The 17,755-nt window shown below is 33.2% G+C and overlaps 2 protein-coding genes across 2 annotated transcripts; one reads left to right on the top strand and one right to left on the bottom strand.

Moving 5' to 3' along the window:
- Nucleotides 1–3,900: 3,900 nt before the first annotated feature.
- Nucleotides 3,901–7,586, top strand: LOC130951849 (GTP cyclohydrolase 1). Its single transcript, XM_057880592.1, has 2 exons — nucleotides 3,901–4,505; nucleotides 5,759–7,586. The coding sequence occupies exons 1-2, from the start codon at nucleotides 4,295–4,297 to the stop codon at nucleotides 6,955–6,957; spliced, it is 1,410 nt and encodes a 469-aa protein (XP_057736575.1). The 5' UTR covers nucleotides 3,901–4,294; the 3' UTR covers nucleotides 6,958–7,586.
- An 863-nt stretch (nucleotides 7,587–8,449) lies between these two features.
- Nucleotides 8,450–17,308, bottom strand: LOC130951850 (1-deoxy-D-xylulose 5-phosphate reductoisomerase, chloroplastic-like). The gene is made up of 12 exons (XM_057880593.1): nucleotides 17,051–17,308; nucleotides 13,258–13,436; nucleotides 13,082–13,168; nucleotides 12,273–12,398; nucleotides 12,118–12,180; nucleotides 11,283–11,432; nucleotides 10,590–10,657; nucleotides 10,291–10,402; nucleotides 10,077–10,181; nucleotides 9,605–9,726; nucleotides 9,361–9,507; nucleotides 8,450–8,725 (listed from the first exon to the last, which is right to left on the bottom strand). Exons 1-12 carry the CDS (start codon nucleotides 17,121–17,123, stop codon nucleotides 8,572–8,574), a joined length of 1,386 nt encoding a protein of 461 aa, XP_057736576.1. The 5' UTR covers nucleotides 17,124–17,308; the 3' UTR covers nucleotides 8,450–8,571.
- Nucleotides 17,309–17,755: the final 447 nt, after the last annotated feature.

The raw sequence follows: 17,755 nt of genomic DNA, 5'->3' as shown, positions 1-17,755 counted from the left end.
AAAATCCACTTCGAGTGCAGGGAGGTCAGAATCCAACAGCATCTGCAGTCCTTTTGAGTCTCTGGATCAGATTTTTGCTCAGGTCCCTCAATTTCAGCCAGAAAATACCTGAAATCACAGAAAAACACACAAACTCATAGTAAAGTCCAGAAAAGTGAATTTTAACTAAAAACTAATAAAAATATACTAAAAACTAACTAGATCATACTAAAAACATACTAAAAACAATGCCAAAAAGTATACAAATTATCCGCTCATCAATGATCAACAATTATCAAACATCCAAATTCATCATACATCATAATCTCAACATCATTATCAACCACAATAACCAATAATCAAAATCATCATCAACATCCATCTTTGTATCTCAATACCCACCAACACAAATCATTAATAATCATCATCTAACACTATGTAACTTATCACATTCAAACCCATTCACCTACATTCAACCCATCATCAAGCATACATTTATATACAATCAAATCATACATTCACATCTTTCAACCTATCTTAAGGTTAACTAACCTAAGTGTCCATGAATATTATATACTACATAGAGGAAACCAAAATCATACCTTGGCCGATTCCCAATATAAACCAAAACTCCAAAAGAGCACAAGGTGAGCTTTCAACCACAAGCAAGCCTCCAATATGACTCCAACAAGCTCCAAAAGCTCCCAAACTCACAACAAACAAGCTATATACACACCAATCATCACTAAACAATCTAAGGCTCAACATAAACATAAACTCACAAGGGTTTCAAGAGTTCTTACCTTGCCCAACAGTTTTGGAAGCCAAAATCTCAAACAATCAAGTGCTAGAGTGTACCTAAACACCCAAAATCACAAGATTTCACTCAAAAACCAAACCAAAAACTCAAAATGCACAAGGGCACGAAAACTGGGCAGGAAAACTCGAAAATCTTACCACAAAGCTTGGATAAAAGTGACGGGCTCAGCAAGAGCTTCACGTAGCTGCTGACGGCACGCGAATCGGAGCACCATAGCTCGAGATATCACGGATTGAAGGGAGAAGTGAATAGTACTTCTTCTCTTTTCTCCTTCTTCTCTCAAATCTGGTGTGTGTGTGTGTGTGTGTGTGTGTCTTATGGCTGAAGGATTCATTAATGAACCCTTATATATGTTGGGCTTGGGTCCAACTTAGGCCCAGTCCAACCCGTTAGCGTTTTTAGCCCGTTCGGCCCAATTTTGGGCCAAACCTTTAACACTAACGCCCGGTTTTTCATTTCTAATATTTTTCTAAAGTTTTTGACTGTTTCACTTTTTCTCGCGCAGCACCAAGCAGACTTGAACCGGTTCAACCGGTTTAACAGTCGGTCCACGATTTTTCATGGTTTTTTGCAGAAAACACATTTTCTGACTCGGAAATTCCTACTGAGTCCAAAAATCATATTTAAATTTCTAAATTCTCGTTCTGACTTTCCGAAACCTAATTTGGGCATTTAAATTATTTTATTCGTGAAAACTCTGGTTCTTACACCCATGATATGTCTTGAGGAATGCTCCATCCAAATGAATCAACGGCCTGCATCAACTCTTAAATCCTATCTTGCAGGCATCGAAATATATATACATTTTGTCGAATGTTGGGGGTGCTTGTGACTGGGGAATAATGTCCAGCAAGGCAGTAGACCTTGGATTGCTTCTGTGTATCTCTATTAGATAGTCCTTGAGCTTCCTATACTATTCTATCTCATTGCCCATGATCCTGTCCTTTGCTTCCCTCACAGCTCTGTAAACCATTTTAGGGTGTAGCACTAGGTTGAACTCTTCTTTCAAGAAATCAATAGCCTCATGTGTGTTCATGTGGGGATGTGTGGTCATCCTTTTCTCCACTTTTCTGCTGATCCAATGCTGGTCAGCTGCATTGCTTCCCAGATCTCGTGCACATGTATGTTCACTCCTATATGTTTTAACTTGGAAACACTGCAGCTGCTTATTGTATGAGAGATGGGAAATCCAAGACAATCCTTACCCTTGCAGCCAACTCTAACCCTTTCCTTATCATTTTTAATCCAGACCAACTCCCTCCCCTCAGCAATAAATGAATCCTTTACAACCTCCTTGAACCTTTCTATTGTAGCAAACTTTGTCCCTAGCTTAAATCTGCCTTATCCAAAGCCATATTATTCATCAAACTTAGGCCATTGTGGTTTGTTCCCTTTATCCTCCAATGAGACAGGGGTATGCAGCTCTTCAGACTTGTACTCAAACATAATGTCCTGATCCTCTGTGTCTATATCACTGACATACTTTGCAATGGCAGGCATCATGCTGTGCTCCCTAGCAGGCCTAGATTTATTGGGCTGCGTTCCTGGCCTACTTGTGCTGGGCTATTTTGCAGGCCCAGTAGACCTTGAGGAACCTTCTCCAAATGAGCCCACCCTTCTTGCTTTAAATCTCTGCCTCTTAACCTCAGGAGTTGCTTGTCTTTTTGGCTTCTCCTTGGGTTCATCCCCTTTCCTTGACGATAGAGACACTTGTTTCCTCTTTATTTTGGCAGCTCTTACCCTCCTGCCCTCATCGTCTTCACCACTCTCACCCCCACTTTCATAACCAGCTGGTGGTGGTTTATACAACTCATCTTCCTCACTGTCATCGCTATCATCATCAGTAGATTAGTCATCCAACTCATCCAAGTCATTCGGATCGACTTCTTTCTCCATCTCATCATTTTTCTCACCATCACCATCCGCGATCTCAGGTTGGTCAACAGGATGGTCAAAGAAAATGTAAAACTCCTCTGTGTCTTTGTTCCTCAACTTAGCCTATCGCATTTGGTTGATCCCTGCACCCCCTTAGTACATGCAACCCTGACTCCATATCTTTGCTTTTTCGATCATACTAGTAGACCTCCTTATACGATTGATATCCCAGTCCTTTAAACATCGTCACCAGATCTCTGAAATTGACAAAATCCAGGTCCATCGGAGAAAATTTCTCAACTTGACCATGCAGATAGACTAACTCACCGGTGGGTGCCGTTGAAAATTTTTTCCCATGATGAAACACGGGAACATCGAATAAATCAACCATCTGTTGAATTTTCCAATTCACAACAGAAGACAAAACAAACCCTTATTATCAAAATCTCCAAAACCTCACTAGACAATAAACGATAAATGACTAACCCCACAACTAATCACCTACGGCACTTACTTACAGACCCTATTAGTCCCACCCTACGACATTGATAACAAAATAACGAGCATAAGCATAACAAACTTGAACAACAATGTACTTACCACTCTCCACGGCAGACGCAGGTAGAACCACAAAGCTTCGATGGAATAGCTTCACGGAACAGCATCTACCACAACACGGAGACGAAATGTTGTATTTTTTGGAGGAAAAACGTAAGTGCTAGGGCTTTTTGTAATTGTATGTAATTGATATGGGCAGCATTGGCATATCTCATAAGAACCATTACAAAACATTTTTCGAAACGACGTCCTCTTAGTGCCCAAGGACCACAATGTCCCATAACTTTCTCAAGGTGACCACGTCAGTCCCGTTTACACTATCCTAAAGACACGCACCCATTGCTATGCCACATAAACACCAGATAACCTGGATCCATAACGCGTTGTCATACAAATTTATCGAAAGAACCAATTTATACGACGTTTTAAGAGGTCATGGATCATTTTGTATTTTCCAATCTTAAAGAATTTAAATATCCACAATTTAAAAGCTCAAGGATCTATTTGTCCTTTACCCTTATCTTTAAATGTGAGTGAAGGTGAAGTTGGTGCATGGCTGCAGCCACCAAAACATTTACCCACCCACCAACCCAATCCCACTACACAGATCCCTATCCCTTCCTTTTTGGTTTGCACTTTGCAGCGCCACCTTATATATACATACACCACACACAAATTCATTACATCCCCACCCTTCGTACCATTCGTTACCAACACCACCACCAACCTTCTTTCTTCTTTGTGTGGGTCCGTCTTTACAATTCCATTTCTTAGCATTCTACGAGATAGAAGACCAGGATCCACACATTTCAAGATCAACCTTAACCCCACGAATCCATTCCTCTTTGTCTTCCCTATCTCTCTCTCTTTCTCTCTCTGTCTCTAATTCATGATTCTTTAATTCCTTCTGTTTCCGAGACCGATCTGATAGATCATTTTTCTGATTTCTGATCTGTTTCTCACTCTGTCTCGGATCTTGTTCTCGTCACTTTGGATCCGTTTTCTGTTGTTGTTTGATATTGATATCGATATTCCTGGTTTTGTGGGAATTGTTAGATTTCAATGGGCTGTTTGGATGAGGGGCATTTCAACGGTGAGCTTGAGAATGAATTGAGTATTGGACTTGGTGAAGTTGGTTTTGATGAAGAGCGTGTTGCTGCCATTGGTGATGCTGTGAAGCTTCTCTTGCAAGGTCTTGGTGAAGATGTAAACAGGGAAGGTCTTAGAAAGACGCCTCTTCGTGTCGCCAAAGCCCTCCTTGAAGGAACCAGAGGTATATCATTTATATCCTCCTTTTTCAATTATTTAGAGTAACTTCTAGCTTCTGTGTTAGTTAATATTCTTTTGAGACAACATCATTAGAATTGTGTAGACGTAACTGAACCCAAAAACTAGTGCATCTTTGGTTTCCCATGGTTTCCCCGGACAAGGACTAATATGCCGCCGATCAGAAATCCATTCAAGGGTTTGCCGCTGGCAGTTTGCTTTATACACAAGGCAGGATTTGAACCCCAGACTTGTTTAAGTGGTTGAATAGTTTACCATTCAATCAACCCTTTTGGTTAAAACTAGTGCATGTTAGTCGTTGTTGATTTTTCTTTTAGAGGGAGATCTATCAAGTTGTTACTTCATCATTGCCATTAATATTGGTTTCTTCCTTGTTCCATCCTAGTGCATGTTTGGATCTAATTAAGATGGTGGAAGTTGGTGGAGGGTGCTATACTTTCTTTTATTTTTGCTGCTATGATCTTTATCCCAATTGGAAAAGTCTAGGGGCCCAGCAACTTTATTAAATTCTGGCCAGCATATTACAAGCAAAAAAAAGTGAGCCATTGGATGAAATCTCACACCAATCTCACACCATTAAAATCATCATTGATGACTATTTGATGATTACAAATCACAAAAATTGCTGGCCCTCTAGCACTCCTCTTATCAATTAATGCTGCATTTAGCTGCGGGGATAGTATACAAATACAGAGACAAAAAGTTTGTGTTCTCATTATCTCCACTTTCTAGAAGGACAGAAAATACATGAAATTTGTATGCTAGGACACAGTGTCAGTACATGTCTTGAGTTCTGATTTGTGTATCTTTCTGTATTTGCGTTCTCTATCAACTACCAGATGTAGCCAAATAGAATCCCTTTTGGTCCAGCATTTTAATGTGGTTGTGAAATCATTGCATATTGTTGAGTGAATGTATGTTACTTCAACCACAAACTTTGGATCCTTTGCTTATAGTCTCAACTTTATTAGGCACAAAGGATTTGAGGTTACTGCTCTTTAATTAAATGTGTACACTATGGTTAAGATATAGATAGTCATGATGATCATTGTTTATTTCTATGGTTGGCTGACTAATTATTACGTTCAAAACTTTTGAAATTTTTTTCTGCCTTGAATATTTGATCATCTTCTACGGTTTCTTTTGATTTTGATGTCCGTTTAGCATTTTATCAAATTGTGTTATCATATTTTCTTGATGGTACTCTTACTAATCTTTAGTGAATTGATCTTCTTCCAGGTTACAGACAAAAGGTGAATGAAATCGTTGGCGATGCTTTGTTCCCTGAAGCTGGTCTGGACAATAATAGAATCGGTCATGCAGGGGGTGCAGGCGGACTTGTGGTAGTCCGTGATCTCGATCATTTTTCCTATTGTGAATCATGCTTGCTACCATTCCAAATCAAGTGTCATGTCGGTTATGTCCCTTCTGGAAAACGAGTGTTGGGTTTAAGCAAACTTTCTCGTGTGACCGATGTATTTGCTAAACGACTCCAAGAGCCACAACGTCTAGCAGATGAAGTGTGTTTGGGTTTGCAACAGGGAATAAAGCCAGCAGGTGTTGCTGTGATACTTCAGTGTAAACATTTACACTTTCCAGATATAGAATCAATCTTTCTTGAGTCAAACCACCAAAGGTGGGTGAATGTGATTGTCTCTTCAGGTTCTGGAGTTTTTGGAAACAAAAATGCAGATGTTTGGACCGATTTTTTTGGCCTACTTAAATTTCGAGATATAGATATTGAAAATGTTTGTCCTAGAGGATCATCTGACCAATGCTGGTGTCCATCTGTGTCTTCTCTTTCTGCTAAAGTTTCGTCAAAAATTGTACCTCTCAATCCTGCAATGGTCACAGCTGTATCTTCAATTCTAAAATCACTGGGAGAAGATCCGATGCGGAAGGAACTTGCGGCAACTCCTAGCCAATATGTGAAATGGTTGTTGAATTTCCAAAGCATTGACATGGATGTGAAGTTGAACGGTACTCTTTCTGGTGGCTTAAACTCTCTGAACTCCAAATTGGAAGTAAACTCCAACAACAAACAAATATGCTCTGAGCTGAACTTGCCCTTTTGGTCGCAGTGCGAGCATCATTTACTTCCATTTCATGGAGTTGTTCACATAGGATACTTCCTTTCCGAAGGCTTCACTTGCATCGGAAAATCCCTTTTGCAATCAATTGTACATTTTTATGGTTTCAAGCTCCAGCTTCAGGAACAGCTTACAAGGCAGATAGCTGAAACCATTTCGCCATTGTTAGGTGGAAATGTAATAGTAGTTGTAGAGGCCAGCCATACATGCATGATCTCTAGGGGAATTGAGAAGATCGGAAGTAGCACATCTACCATTGCTGTATTAGGACACTTCTCAACTGACCGCGCTGCAAGGGCCACATTCTTGCAAAGTATTCCTACTCCTACATATTGCGAAGGGCAATAGTTCTTGTGGAGCTTTCACTTGGAAGGATTTTCTTTGCATTCTTGAAAGTTTTGTTAACCACACTACGAGCAATGCTGAAGCCTAGACCTCGATGAATTCAAAAGACATACTATCATGGACAGGTTCAGAAATTTTGAAGTCGCCTCCACTGTGAAGTTGACTTATAGTTGATGGTTAGATCTTCCTTTTATGTTTCACTTCTTGCTTATAATGCGATAACATGCCATAAATCATCACTTCTTTTAGGGTGTGTTTTTAAGTTGAAGTTTTGAAGGAGAAGGGATAGAAGTAAAGGGTTATAAGTGCTAAACGGATGCGACTTGCACTTCAAGCGTTTCCTTTTCCTTCTTTTCCTTCCAAAATCAAAATTGCATACAAGAAAAATTCAAGGGACAAGCACTTCTTCAGCCAGGTCCAGCACTTTGTCTTTAGAAGTTAGTTTTGGTCCCTTAATATAGATTATAATGATGGTTCTTCATTTTCATTATACTATATATAGGGTTTCAATTTTGTTGTTTATGTAAGGTTCTGAAAGTCATGATTGAAATTCAATTGTTGTTGTGCCTGCGAATGCTTGAGTGCAACATATATGAAGCGTTTGAATGGAGATTACCAATATCATCTAGACATTTACCACCACTTGAAATGATGATTATAAGTGTCATTTTATTGAATAGAAAATGATAAGAATGATACATGTACCAAAAGAAGGGTTTGCAAAATATAATCTAACCCATTATCGTTGACAAGTTAAATGGATTAATTAGTCAGATTTAACCCCTTTTTGTCATTTCTCAGTTTGATAATTATCCCTTTTTTTGGTGGATAGAAAATTTAGAGACATCAGAAGAGAGTTAAAACAGAGTTCTTTTATCATTGTCCTTAGGCTTTGGTGGACAAATTATCATTTCCTAATAGTGGCATTTTGATTGCTTTTGTATTTGTCTTTCTTCAAACAGGTTTGTGCATCTCACTTTATATTTCTCTTATATAAAGTGAAAGGTAGTTAATTTTACTAATGTAGTATATATTATTGGATGCATATGTAAAATTGCTTTATATTAACAAGGCAATAAAATTAAATTCTTTAATTAATAAAAACTTTGAAGTTTTCCATTTGAAGCAACCTTAACCAGGGCCCTTGGGCAAAACACCTTCTTTTATGAGGATCTTGGTAATGTGCATAATAAGTAATTAAGTTAGTTTGTCAGTTATGACATTGGTATGTGGTAGTTAGTTACAGTTAGGCTAACCATGGTCACATGCGGCTGACTCTAGTTAGTTAGTTTGTATATATACAGTGTATAATCACTAACTTAGAAACAATATGAATCATTCTTCATTGTTTATTCGTGTCTCCTTGTGAAGTTAGTGTAGTGTTCTCTCATTTCTCAGAAAAATAGTTTGATTCTCATTCCACGCTCACCATTCATGGAGCTAGAGTGTTTTGTGATACACTTGATATTGTTGCAGGTTGCATCAAAATGACAAATTGCTTTTGCAACATTGTGTTGAGTGAACTTTTATTGAAACCATTTCTAAGTGTAGAAACATATTCTGGCTATTCATATACATTTACACACTTGATGCATGCCATCAAATAGGATTCGAATTTCAAATACTTGAAGCTATTTGCAGACCAGCAGCATATTGTCGTGCCCACTGGTCATAGTGAAGGATTTCCTCAAGTGAAGGAGATGCCACCAATTCTTTCTGATGCGCTTCGCATGTTAACTCCACAACCTTGAAAATATCCAGATAGGTAATCCTGGAAACAGAACCAAGTAGTAGTTAATCAGAACAGTATTTAATGCATGTTTTATCTGTTTTAGGAATTAGGATTTAGGATTTAAGATTTCAGTTTTGCTAACTTTACCCTAATTGCGGTATGAGTCTGCGCAAAACATGCATATGCACACATTATTGGACTAATATGTTTTCTTAGAGGCTGTTTGTGAGTTGGATTTCAGGGAGAACTGGAAGGAAAGGTAAAGAAAGTTTTCTACTGTAAATTTTACACTAAAAACCCTTCATTTTCCTTCCTTCTCCAAACTCTCATCCTTAGTGAACAGCCAATTAGTTTCTTTCACTATTCATAGCTTCAAATAGAAGGAATTCTTCATGCTACATAAGTCAAGTGGCATATATTCTCTTGAAAATGAGTAGTCATTGTAATAGTGGATTGAAACTGCAAAATTGTTTCTAAAGAGACAAGATTGTTCTTCTCATATAAGTAGTTTTACTTGGGAAAAATAAGCTTACGCAATTCAATAGTCCAGATGCATACTACTTAGGTGTATGATAACCTTCAATAAAGGTAATTAAAAATGTCCATAGAAACATAAAGAATGCAACGAAATTTGCATAAGAAAAATAAGTAAGTAGGGAAGTAATACTACTTACTTTTCTTCAACAAACAATTCAACAGCTTTCTCATTTGCTGCACTGAGAACTCCAGTCATTGTTCCTCCGGCACGTCCAGCAGCATAGCAAAGATTCACAGATGGGAACTTATCAGTGTCTGGTGCTTGAAATGTTAGGGAACCATACCTGAGTATTCAAATTTTAAACATAAACTCTATCAATCACCCAAAATTTGCATAGTTCCCTCTCTAAAATCAATAAAAAAGTTTTCAAGTGATATTACTTGCTAAGATCAAGACGGGGCCAAGTTACTTCAGAACAAGGGACTCTTTCTGGCCATGACAATGTGTAGAGGAGAGGCAAACGCATATCTGGTAACCCCAACTGTGAAATAACAGATGAGTCCTGAAAAAAACAACAATTTTTTCGTAAGTTTAATAATCGAATATATCTGGAAATCTTGTTCTGCTGTATGAACCCATTTTTGTTGTTGGATATTATACAAAGGAGATCAAACAAAAAGGAAAATAAAGTGAGAGGTGAAAAGAAAACTATGCCTTTGTTTTGCGCTTTCATTTTTAGTGTTTTTTGTTTTCAGAATTTTATAAAGAAAGAATAGAAAAGTAGAGGCAAAAAGAGAAAATATATGTGCTTGACACACAAATACGCAATTAATGTGGTGATTTTGTGCTTTCTAAATAAATATAAATAATACAAATTCAAGTAACATCTAAAAGAATATTGCAAGGTTAAACCTGAGTTTCAATCATTCCATGTATGATAGATTGTGGATGAATAACAATCTCAATATCATCATATTCAGCTCCAAACAAATAATGTGCTTCAATTACTTCCAGACCCTACAGAATAAGAAATAGAGAAATTTAATTTATAACTATGAATAATATTATCAAATAGATTTCTTTTTTCAAAGAAAAAAACATCCAGAAACATTGAGGACAGGAAAACCTTATTGAAAAGGGTAGCTGAGTCAATAGTTATCTTTCTTCCCAAAGTCCAGATAGGATGCTTTAGTGCATCAGCAAGTTTAATGTCTTTCATCTTTTCCTTTGGCCATTCCCTGTCAATTATTCAAATAGACTAGTCAACAATAAAAGCAGGTAGACTCATAAATCAGTTTCAGAAAACCTACAAAACATAAATCACTTTACACAAAAACCAATTCTATAAAAAGCAGAACCAACCACACAAGACTCACAACTCAAAAGCCAACTTTGAAAACACTTCTTCTAACTACTTTTCTTTACCTGAAAGCACCTCCAGATCCAGTCAAAATTACTTTCCTAAGTGCACCCTTTGGTAACCCTTGGATACACTGTATATAGGAAATAGTACTTCAAGCATCAGTGATGATCATCAGCATTAAGTGGTAAAAAAAAAGTGCAATAGTAAATCCATCGACTCCAACCAAATAAATGAGATAAGGATTATCTCTAAGTCATGTTTGGTAAGTATCTCAAGACTGAAATTCGAAACAAAAATGCTATGTACATACACAAAATCAACTACCAAATCAGGTATTATGTATTTGTATATAAACGCATATATTGTTTAACTCATTTTCAATATGTATTTTGTATTTCAAACATGTATTTTATACGAGCGCTGATTTGGTGACGGATTTTTTATGTGTAGTAGCATGATTGAATTCGAAAATACCGAGACAGTGACAAAACAGAAGGTTATATCTCTGTCTATTACAAGTCTCAAATCTCTCAAGGATAAAGTGTGAATCATCCTTCACCCATGAACTAGTTTTTGGGGTTAAGTTAGGCCCATCTAATATCAATTCTAATACTGTCTTCATTTTTTTCGGGTAAATACAAAACTAGACGGATTTTTTTCCCCCTAAAATACAGACATTGTTTGTTTTTATATCTCAGTATCTTTACCCTGAGATAGTCACAAAATTGGACATAAACGAAGAACTTAGAAAGCACCTGAAAGATGGCAGAATGTTCTGAATCAGCTGGAAGAATTTTGATGTTATGTTTGTGAGCAAGAGGAAGAACAAAGGCGCCTCCAGCAATCATTGTCTCTTTGTTGGCCAATGCTATGTCTTTCCCTGCTTCTATGGCAGCAACAGTTGGCTATAACATTCAACAAATAAGGGAAAGTATCAACTTCCTGTTAAGTAATAAATAGTAACATTTTCTTTTAAGCTTATAATGATCTTTGTATTTGTGTATCGATATATGTGTATAACGAGGAGAGTTTAATGTAATTCACCATTTTCTATATGTCTTTTCTGTAATTGAAATGTAGTAACTTGGGATTTAGATCTTCTAAAGTTTGAATTTTACTTTAGAGAGTAAAGTGTGATCTTCTATTCTTGAATGGCTTTTCTTTCATATTTATTCTTGGTCCCACCTATGAAATAAATGGTGAGAGATCACACTTTACTCTCTAAAGTGAAATTCAAACTTTAGAGGATCCAAATCCAGTAATAACTTGTATCTGAAGAAAATTGCTTTGCAGGGAAAAATTCATAGTATGCAATAAACATAATCTAAAGATAGTTATCACCACAAAGAGATATCTTTTAACAGAATTGAATTTATGAAGGTGGATATTCCCACGAAGATATCTTCACATGAAGATAACATTGCAAACTGATGGATGATTCAGTCAAACAAGTTTAGTCAACTTGTTCTGAAACACAATTTGCTATTTTATTTTATTTATATTATTTTTGTATTAAATTACAACATTCAAAATTAGATACACATTAAATAGGTAAATGAGATAATCTAAGCAATTAGAATTTAAATTTACCTTTAATCCTGCGCAACCAACTATTCCTGTAACTACAGTGGCTGCATCAGGGTGGCGAGCAACCTGAAAAAATAAAATAAAATAAAATGGAAGAACAAATTGTGTTGTATAAAGTAAGTGAATGATATGGTGTTGAGGACAAAAGATTTTCCCACCTCAATGACTCCTTGTTCTCCGGCGACGATTTCAGGTTTGTGATCGGAATCAGCAATAGCCTCTTTGAGTTCACCAATTAGAGACTCATTTCTAAGAGCAACAAGTTCAGGCTTAAATGTTTTTATCTGCATAACATGGAAACATTATACCAATTAAATTAATTTATCAAAACCGTTTGAATTGATATTGAATCAATCTTAAAACCGTATTAATCTAATCTAGTTAAAATGTTTAACTACACTAGCGTGTGAAGATATAGGAGACTGAACTCAGTATAGTATTTGGTAACTAGAGACCGAACTAAAATTTTAGTTTTAAGATAGAAAAATTCAATTTTTCGGTATCAACGAAAAGTAGAAAAACAGGGACCGAAAGTTTTATGGACGGAGACTTAAATTTTAATAACATTTTAAAAAAAAAATACTCTCATTTAACTTTTTAAATTTTAAATCTATTATTCATTCTTTATATTTATCACAAACTAAACATGATATTGAGATATAACTCTGTTATGTATATTTAATACCAAACACAATATCTGCCTTTTAGTCTCTGTAATCTAGTCTCAGTCTCGATCTCTCTTCCAAATACAGTCTAGATAACTAACTAATAAATAAATAAATAACTGTAACTGCTAACTATACAGTTGTAACAGAAAACTGAAATGCTTTAAGAGCAAAAAATGAATTGCAAGGGCCAATTTCTTGCCAAAAAGGAATGACAATGAGCATATACTGCATATGGTGCAACAATTCTAGGAATGATTCAAATTGATAGCAATTATTTGGACTAAGTAGTTATTTATTACCTGATCAGCAAGAAGAGTAACATTTGAACCAGCTGCAAGCCCCACCACTTTAAATCTATCCGGAAACTCAGCCACTATATTCAGTGTCTACAATAGAAAATAAGCAAATTACTTAAATGAATTGCAAGTGCTTCCTTAAATGAATTGAAACAATTAAGTGAGTTAATTGTGCATACCTGGGTTCCAATTGAACCTGTAGATCCTAAGATAGAAATTGGTTTTGGTCCATCCCATACTTTAGCATTAGGATCAGGAATAGCAGTTCCTGGCCATGCTGGTGCTGGTGATTGCACTGAGCAACATATTCTTCTTTCTACTGTTGTCTCATTTTCTTTTCTCTTCAAAGAAAAGCTTCCTGATAATACCAATCAAATTCCACCATCAATATTTACCTACTATTCCACTACAACCAAGTTTATCTAAAAATGTCACGAAATTATCACTTTTTATTAATATTTTGATTAATACTTTATTTATATACTATTAAAATTTAAAATTTAATATTTAAAATATTGATCAAGTGTTAATAAAAAACAACAAATTTTATTGATCATGTAGTATTGTTATTTAATAATTTTATTAGTCATGTAAAACTACACGTATGTCGTTGTTTGAGAGAGCTGGTAGGACAGTTGGCTATTTGAGTTGTTTTGTTTTGGAGCATTAACATGAAAATAGAAGCTATACAAATTTATTTATTTATTTTTAAAATTAGAAGTAAGACTCGAATCTGTAATCTAAATGAGTATGGAGAGACTATATTATTTGAACTATAACTCGTTGGCAGGTATACAAATTTATTTGGTAAACAAGACAGTGACAAAATAATAAAATTTTTCAACGTTGAAATCCCCTCAAAAGTTTCTTTCAATAATAATACTTATCATTTTGCATGCATATATTATTAGTAGCAAATTAAATATTGATCGATGAAACTATCAAACTAATATAACTGTATAAGCCTGTTACTCGTAACTCCGTTTTTGAAGATCTTATATTTCAGGGGTAATAAAATCAATTGCAAGAAAACTTATAGTTAAATATTTTCTATTATTTTTCTACATGGCTACAACTACTCTAGAAAATTCTAAAAAAATAAAAATCAAATGTGTATGTTTTAAGAATGTAAAAAAGCAATAATGCTAGTTATAGAACTATTCATTATTAAAGGGTGTTTGGGATATTAAAAAGGTTATTTTAAAGTTTAATATTTGTATATGGGACACTCAGACACAGTTATTTTTAGGGTTTGTTTAGATACTATTTTTAAAAAAGATTTTTTTAGAGTGTTTTTTTAAAATATTTTTTACAAAAGTAAAAGTGATTTTATGTTTAAATATCTCATGTAAAAAAATATTTTTATTTATCAATTATATTTAAATAAAATAAGATAAAAATATTTTTTTGTTCATTTATTATGTAAAAAACATATTTTTTAAAGGAAAAAAGATCTTTTTAAAAAAATTGTAAATTGTAGTTTTTTAAAAAAGATTTTTTTATTTTTCTATTTCTTTTATTTTTACTATTAAAAATTTGTCAAACACATTAAAAAATAAAAAAATATTTTTTATCGATTTAATGATACCCAAACAAGTACTTAAGTAAAGTTGAAAGTAAAAATTTATAGTTAAAAATCATTAGATAAATTGACATATTTGACTAAATTATCATTTAACGATCTTTAACTATCAATTTTATATAAAAATAACTGCATGAAGGTTTTCACTTTTATATATAGTTGAAAAATGTGAAAACTATTTTTATTCCGAAATATTATTATTATTAAAAATGTTTCTAAAATATTGTTGAAAAATGATTTTTGTTGAAACCTTGGTTATTTCATAAACTTTATACAAGCATGCAAAATGTGAATTTATCAATAAGGAAAAAAAATTTGTTAGAAAATGCTTTTTAGGGCTAATTTATATTTAGTTATGTTAGAAAATACGTTCGGAAAATATTGTACAGTAAAAAAGATCTTTTGGTAGATAAATAAAAATATAATAATGATACAGTATTTTGGTAGATACATTTTTTTTCTTGACGAAGTGTATGATCATGATGGCTATAATTATAATAGCTAAAATAGTTATAAAAGTTTAGCAACAATTAAAAATAAAACTAAAATTAAAGTTACATACTTTTATTTTTTAACAACACTTTTAAGTTAATCACACATTTTTAGTTTTCAAATTAAATAGTACTGGAAATAGGAAAAAAGAAATTATAGTTTTAATTTTAGCTATATTTTTTTAAATATTATAAAAAAATTTATCTATTGTATTTATCAAATAAAAATATTATATATACACTAAAAAATAGTTATCAATTAAATCATTATGTATTTAATTATAAATACATATATGTGTAGTTTAAGTATTTAACTCATTTTAATTGTATTTTTTATTTTAATATATATTTTATATTAATGGATGATTTAGTAATATATATATATATATATATATATATTAGGGAGATACTCTGATAAAGATGTTTAAAACGTCTTTTTTTAAAGATGTTTATTATTAACTAAAATTTAATACATATAATTGATTAAATTATATTATTTTTATCAAAATTATATCAGACAAATTGATTTGATAAAAAATTTGATAAACCAAACCTTGAACTGATTTAAATTAATATTTTTTATAAAAAATGACTACAATAACCTTATTATAAAAAATGACTAAAATATTTTTATTATATATTTTTTTAGTTTTAAAAATTTTAAATTCTAACCCTATAACGACACAAAGAAAAGAAAAGGGTTAGAATTTAAAATTCTTAATATATATATATATATATATATATATATATATATATATTTTATTTATTTTTTATAATAGAAATATTATAATTATTTTTTATAAAAAATATTAATTTAGATCGGTTTAAAGTATAATTTATCAATTTTTTTGGCTAAATTAATTTATTTGATCCAATTTTAATAAAAATAATATAATTTAATTAATTATATATATTAAATTTTAATTATTTAAAAATATCTTAAAAAAAAACATTTTAAATACCTTTATCTAAATAGCTCCCTATATATTATATTGTGATTGTTGTCCGTCAAAATAATATTTTCACCTTTTTTTCCTATTTCTCTCTTTCCTTGTCTGTATTCCTAGCTCCTCTCTCCCTTTCTTTATCTTTCTTCTTAAAATGGATAACCCACTAAAAGCGGGTTTACGTTCCTATATATCACTACTCAAAATATATTGATCTCCTAATAATTAAATGAAAACAAATAATTCAACCTTTATTTCCCATTTCTTTTCTCGGTCCAAATATTTCTTATCTTCAGTCCATGCAGCTTATCAGTCAACTCTTTGTCAAATATATACAAACAAGGCTTCTTTGGTAAAAGCTTTTTCTTCCTCAGTAATCAAAATAATATGCTGCATGATTTTAATTTATGATCTTCTAAGAAAACCAGTTAAACTGCTTTAGTTTGTTGCCTTCTCCATGGTTTCCAATTTTGCATCAAAGCGTTGATCAGAGCATATATACATCATAGGTGTAATAAAGGACGATGGCACATGTGGCTAAGACTAAGAGAAAAAAAAAGACGGTTATTCAAGAAAATATTACTAAGTCATCACAATAATAGCCCATAAATATTGGTCCAAATCATAAAAGAATAAAAAAAATAAATAAAAAAGAGAAGTAGAAGTTACCAGTGTAAAAAGGTATATATATCAATTTAGTTAGAGAATTATTTTTTTAAGAAAGCAATCAATAAAAAATTAAACAGAATTTTTTAAGCCAATTTTTTCAAATTTTATAAATTAGGTATAATAGGATCACCTTCTTATTAGTTTTTGTTTTTGTTACGTTATTAGTAAATATGAAAATTATAAGTGAAAAGTGAAAAGTGAGAAGCAGAAGCACATATAATTTAGAAAAAGACAGATAGAGGAGAGAGAAATGAATGAGAAGAAAGAGGAAGAAGAGAAGAACCTGGAAGCTTTGGGGAATCAGAAGCGAAAAAGAAGGGCTTCACTTGCGCTGGAGAGGGCAAGTTCAGAGCCATTCAAATGTATTATTCGCACGTACACCACCAAACAATGAACCAATCACCTCTATTAATATTCTTCTTCTTATTCTACTATTTCCAAATCAAAACATCCAAAATAGTAGCTTCCATATAGTTAGCAAGTAAGTAACTGCCACGAATTGATTTGTGTGGTCTGTGAAATTTGCTAACCCTAACGAGTTAGATCCCATATTTCTATTTTTGTGTTCAATAAATTTTCTTCTTTTTCGTTGGTGCACCTGCCTTCTATTATTGTTAAAGTCCAAAATGTGGATAATGCTCTAAGTAAAGAATGAAAGCCACGGCGCTTTTTGGACTTCGGAGGTGGGTCCCATTTAAATAACGACGACTGTTATGAAGCTTTTGCTCGTACGTACGTATCTTCATCCATTCCATAAAGTATGAGAAAAAAAATTAGAGAAATCTTAGATATAAAAGTTATTTTTGTAAAGTTTTTTTTATGCATTTTTTTTTTCGATTAGATTTTATTGTGTTAATAAGTTATTGGACTAATTTAGATGAATTTAATTACTAAAATGATTTGATCATGTAGCATTATCGTGTAAATTATTTGTTTTTGCTTTTTACAGCAGTCTATTTCATTTTTTCAAAATACATTAACTTTTTAA

The sequence above is a fragment of the Arachis stenosperma genome, chromosome 9 (assembly GCF_014773155.1).
Source record: "Arachis stenosperma cultivar V10309 chromosome 9, arast.V10309.gnm1.PFL2, whole genome shotgun sequence".
In the NCBI taxonomy this organism is placed as follows: domain Eukaryota; kingdom Viridiplantae; phylum Streptophyta; class Magnoliopsida; order Fabales; family Fabaceae; genus Arachis; species Arachis stenosperma.
Note: the sequence above shows the minus strand (reverse complement) of the source record. Positions and strands in the feature narration are given on the sequence as shown.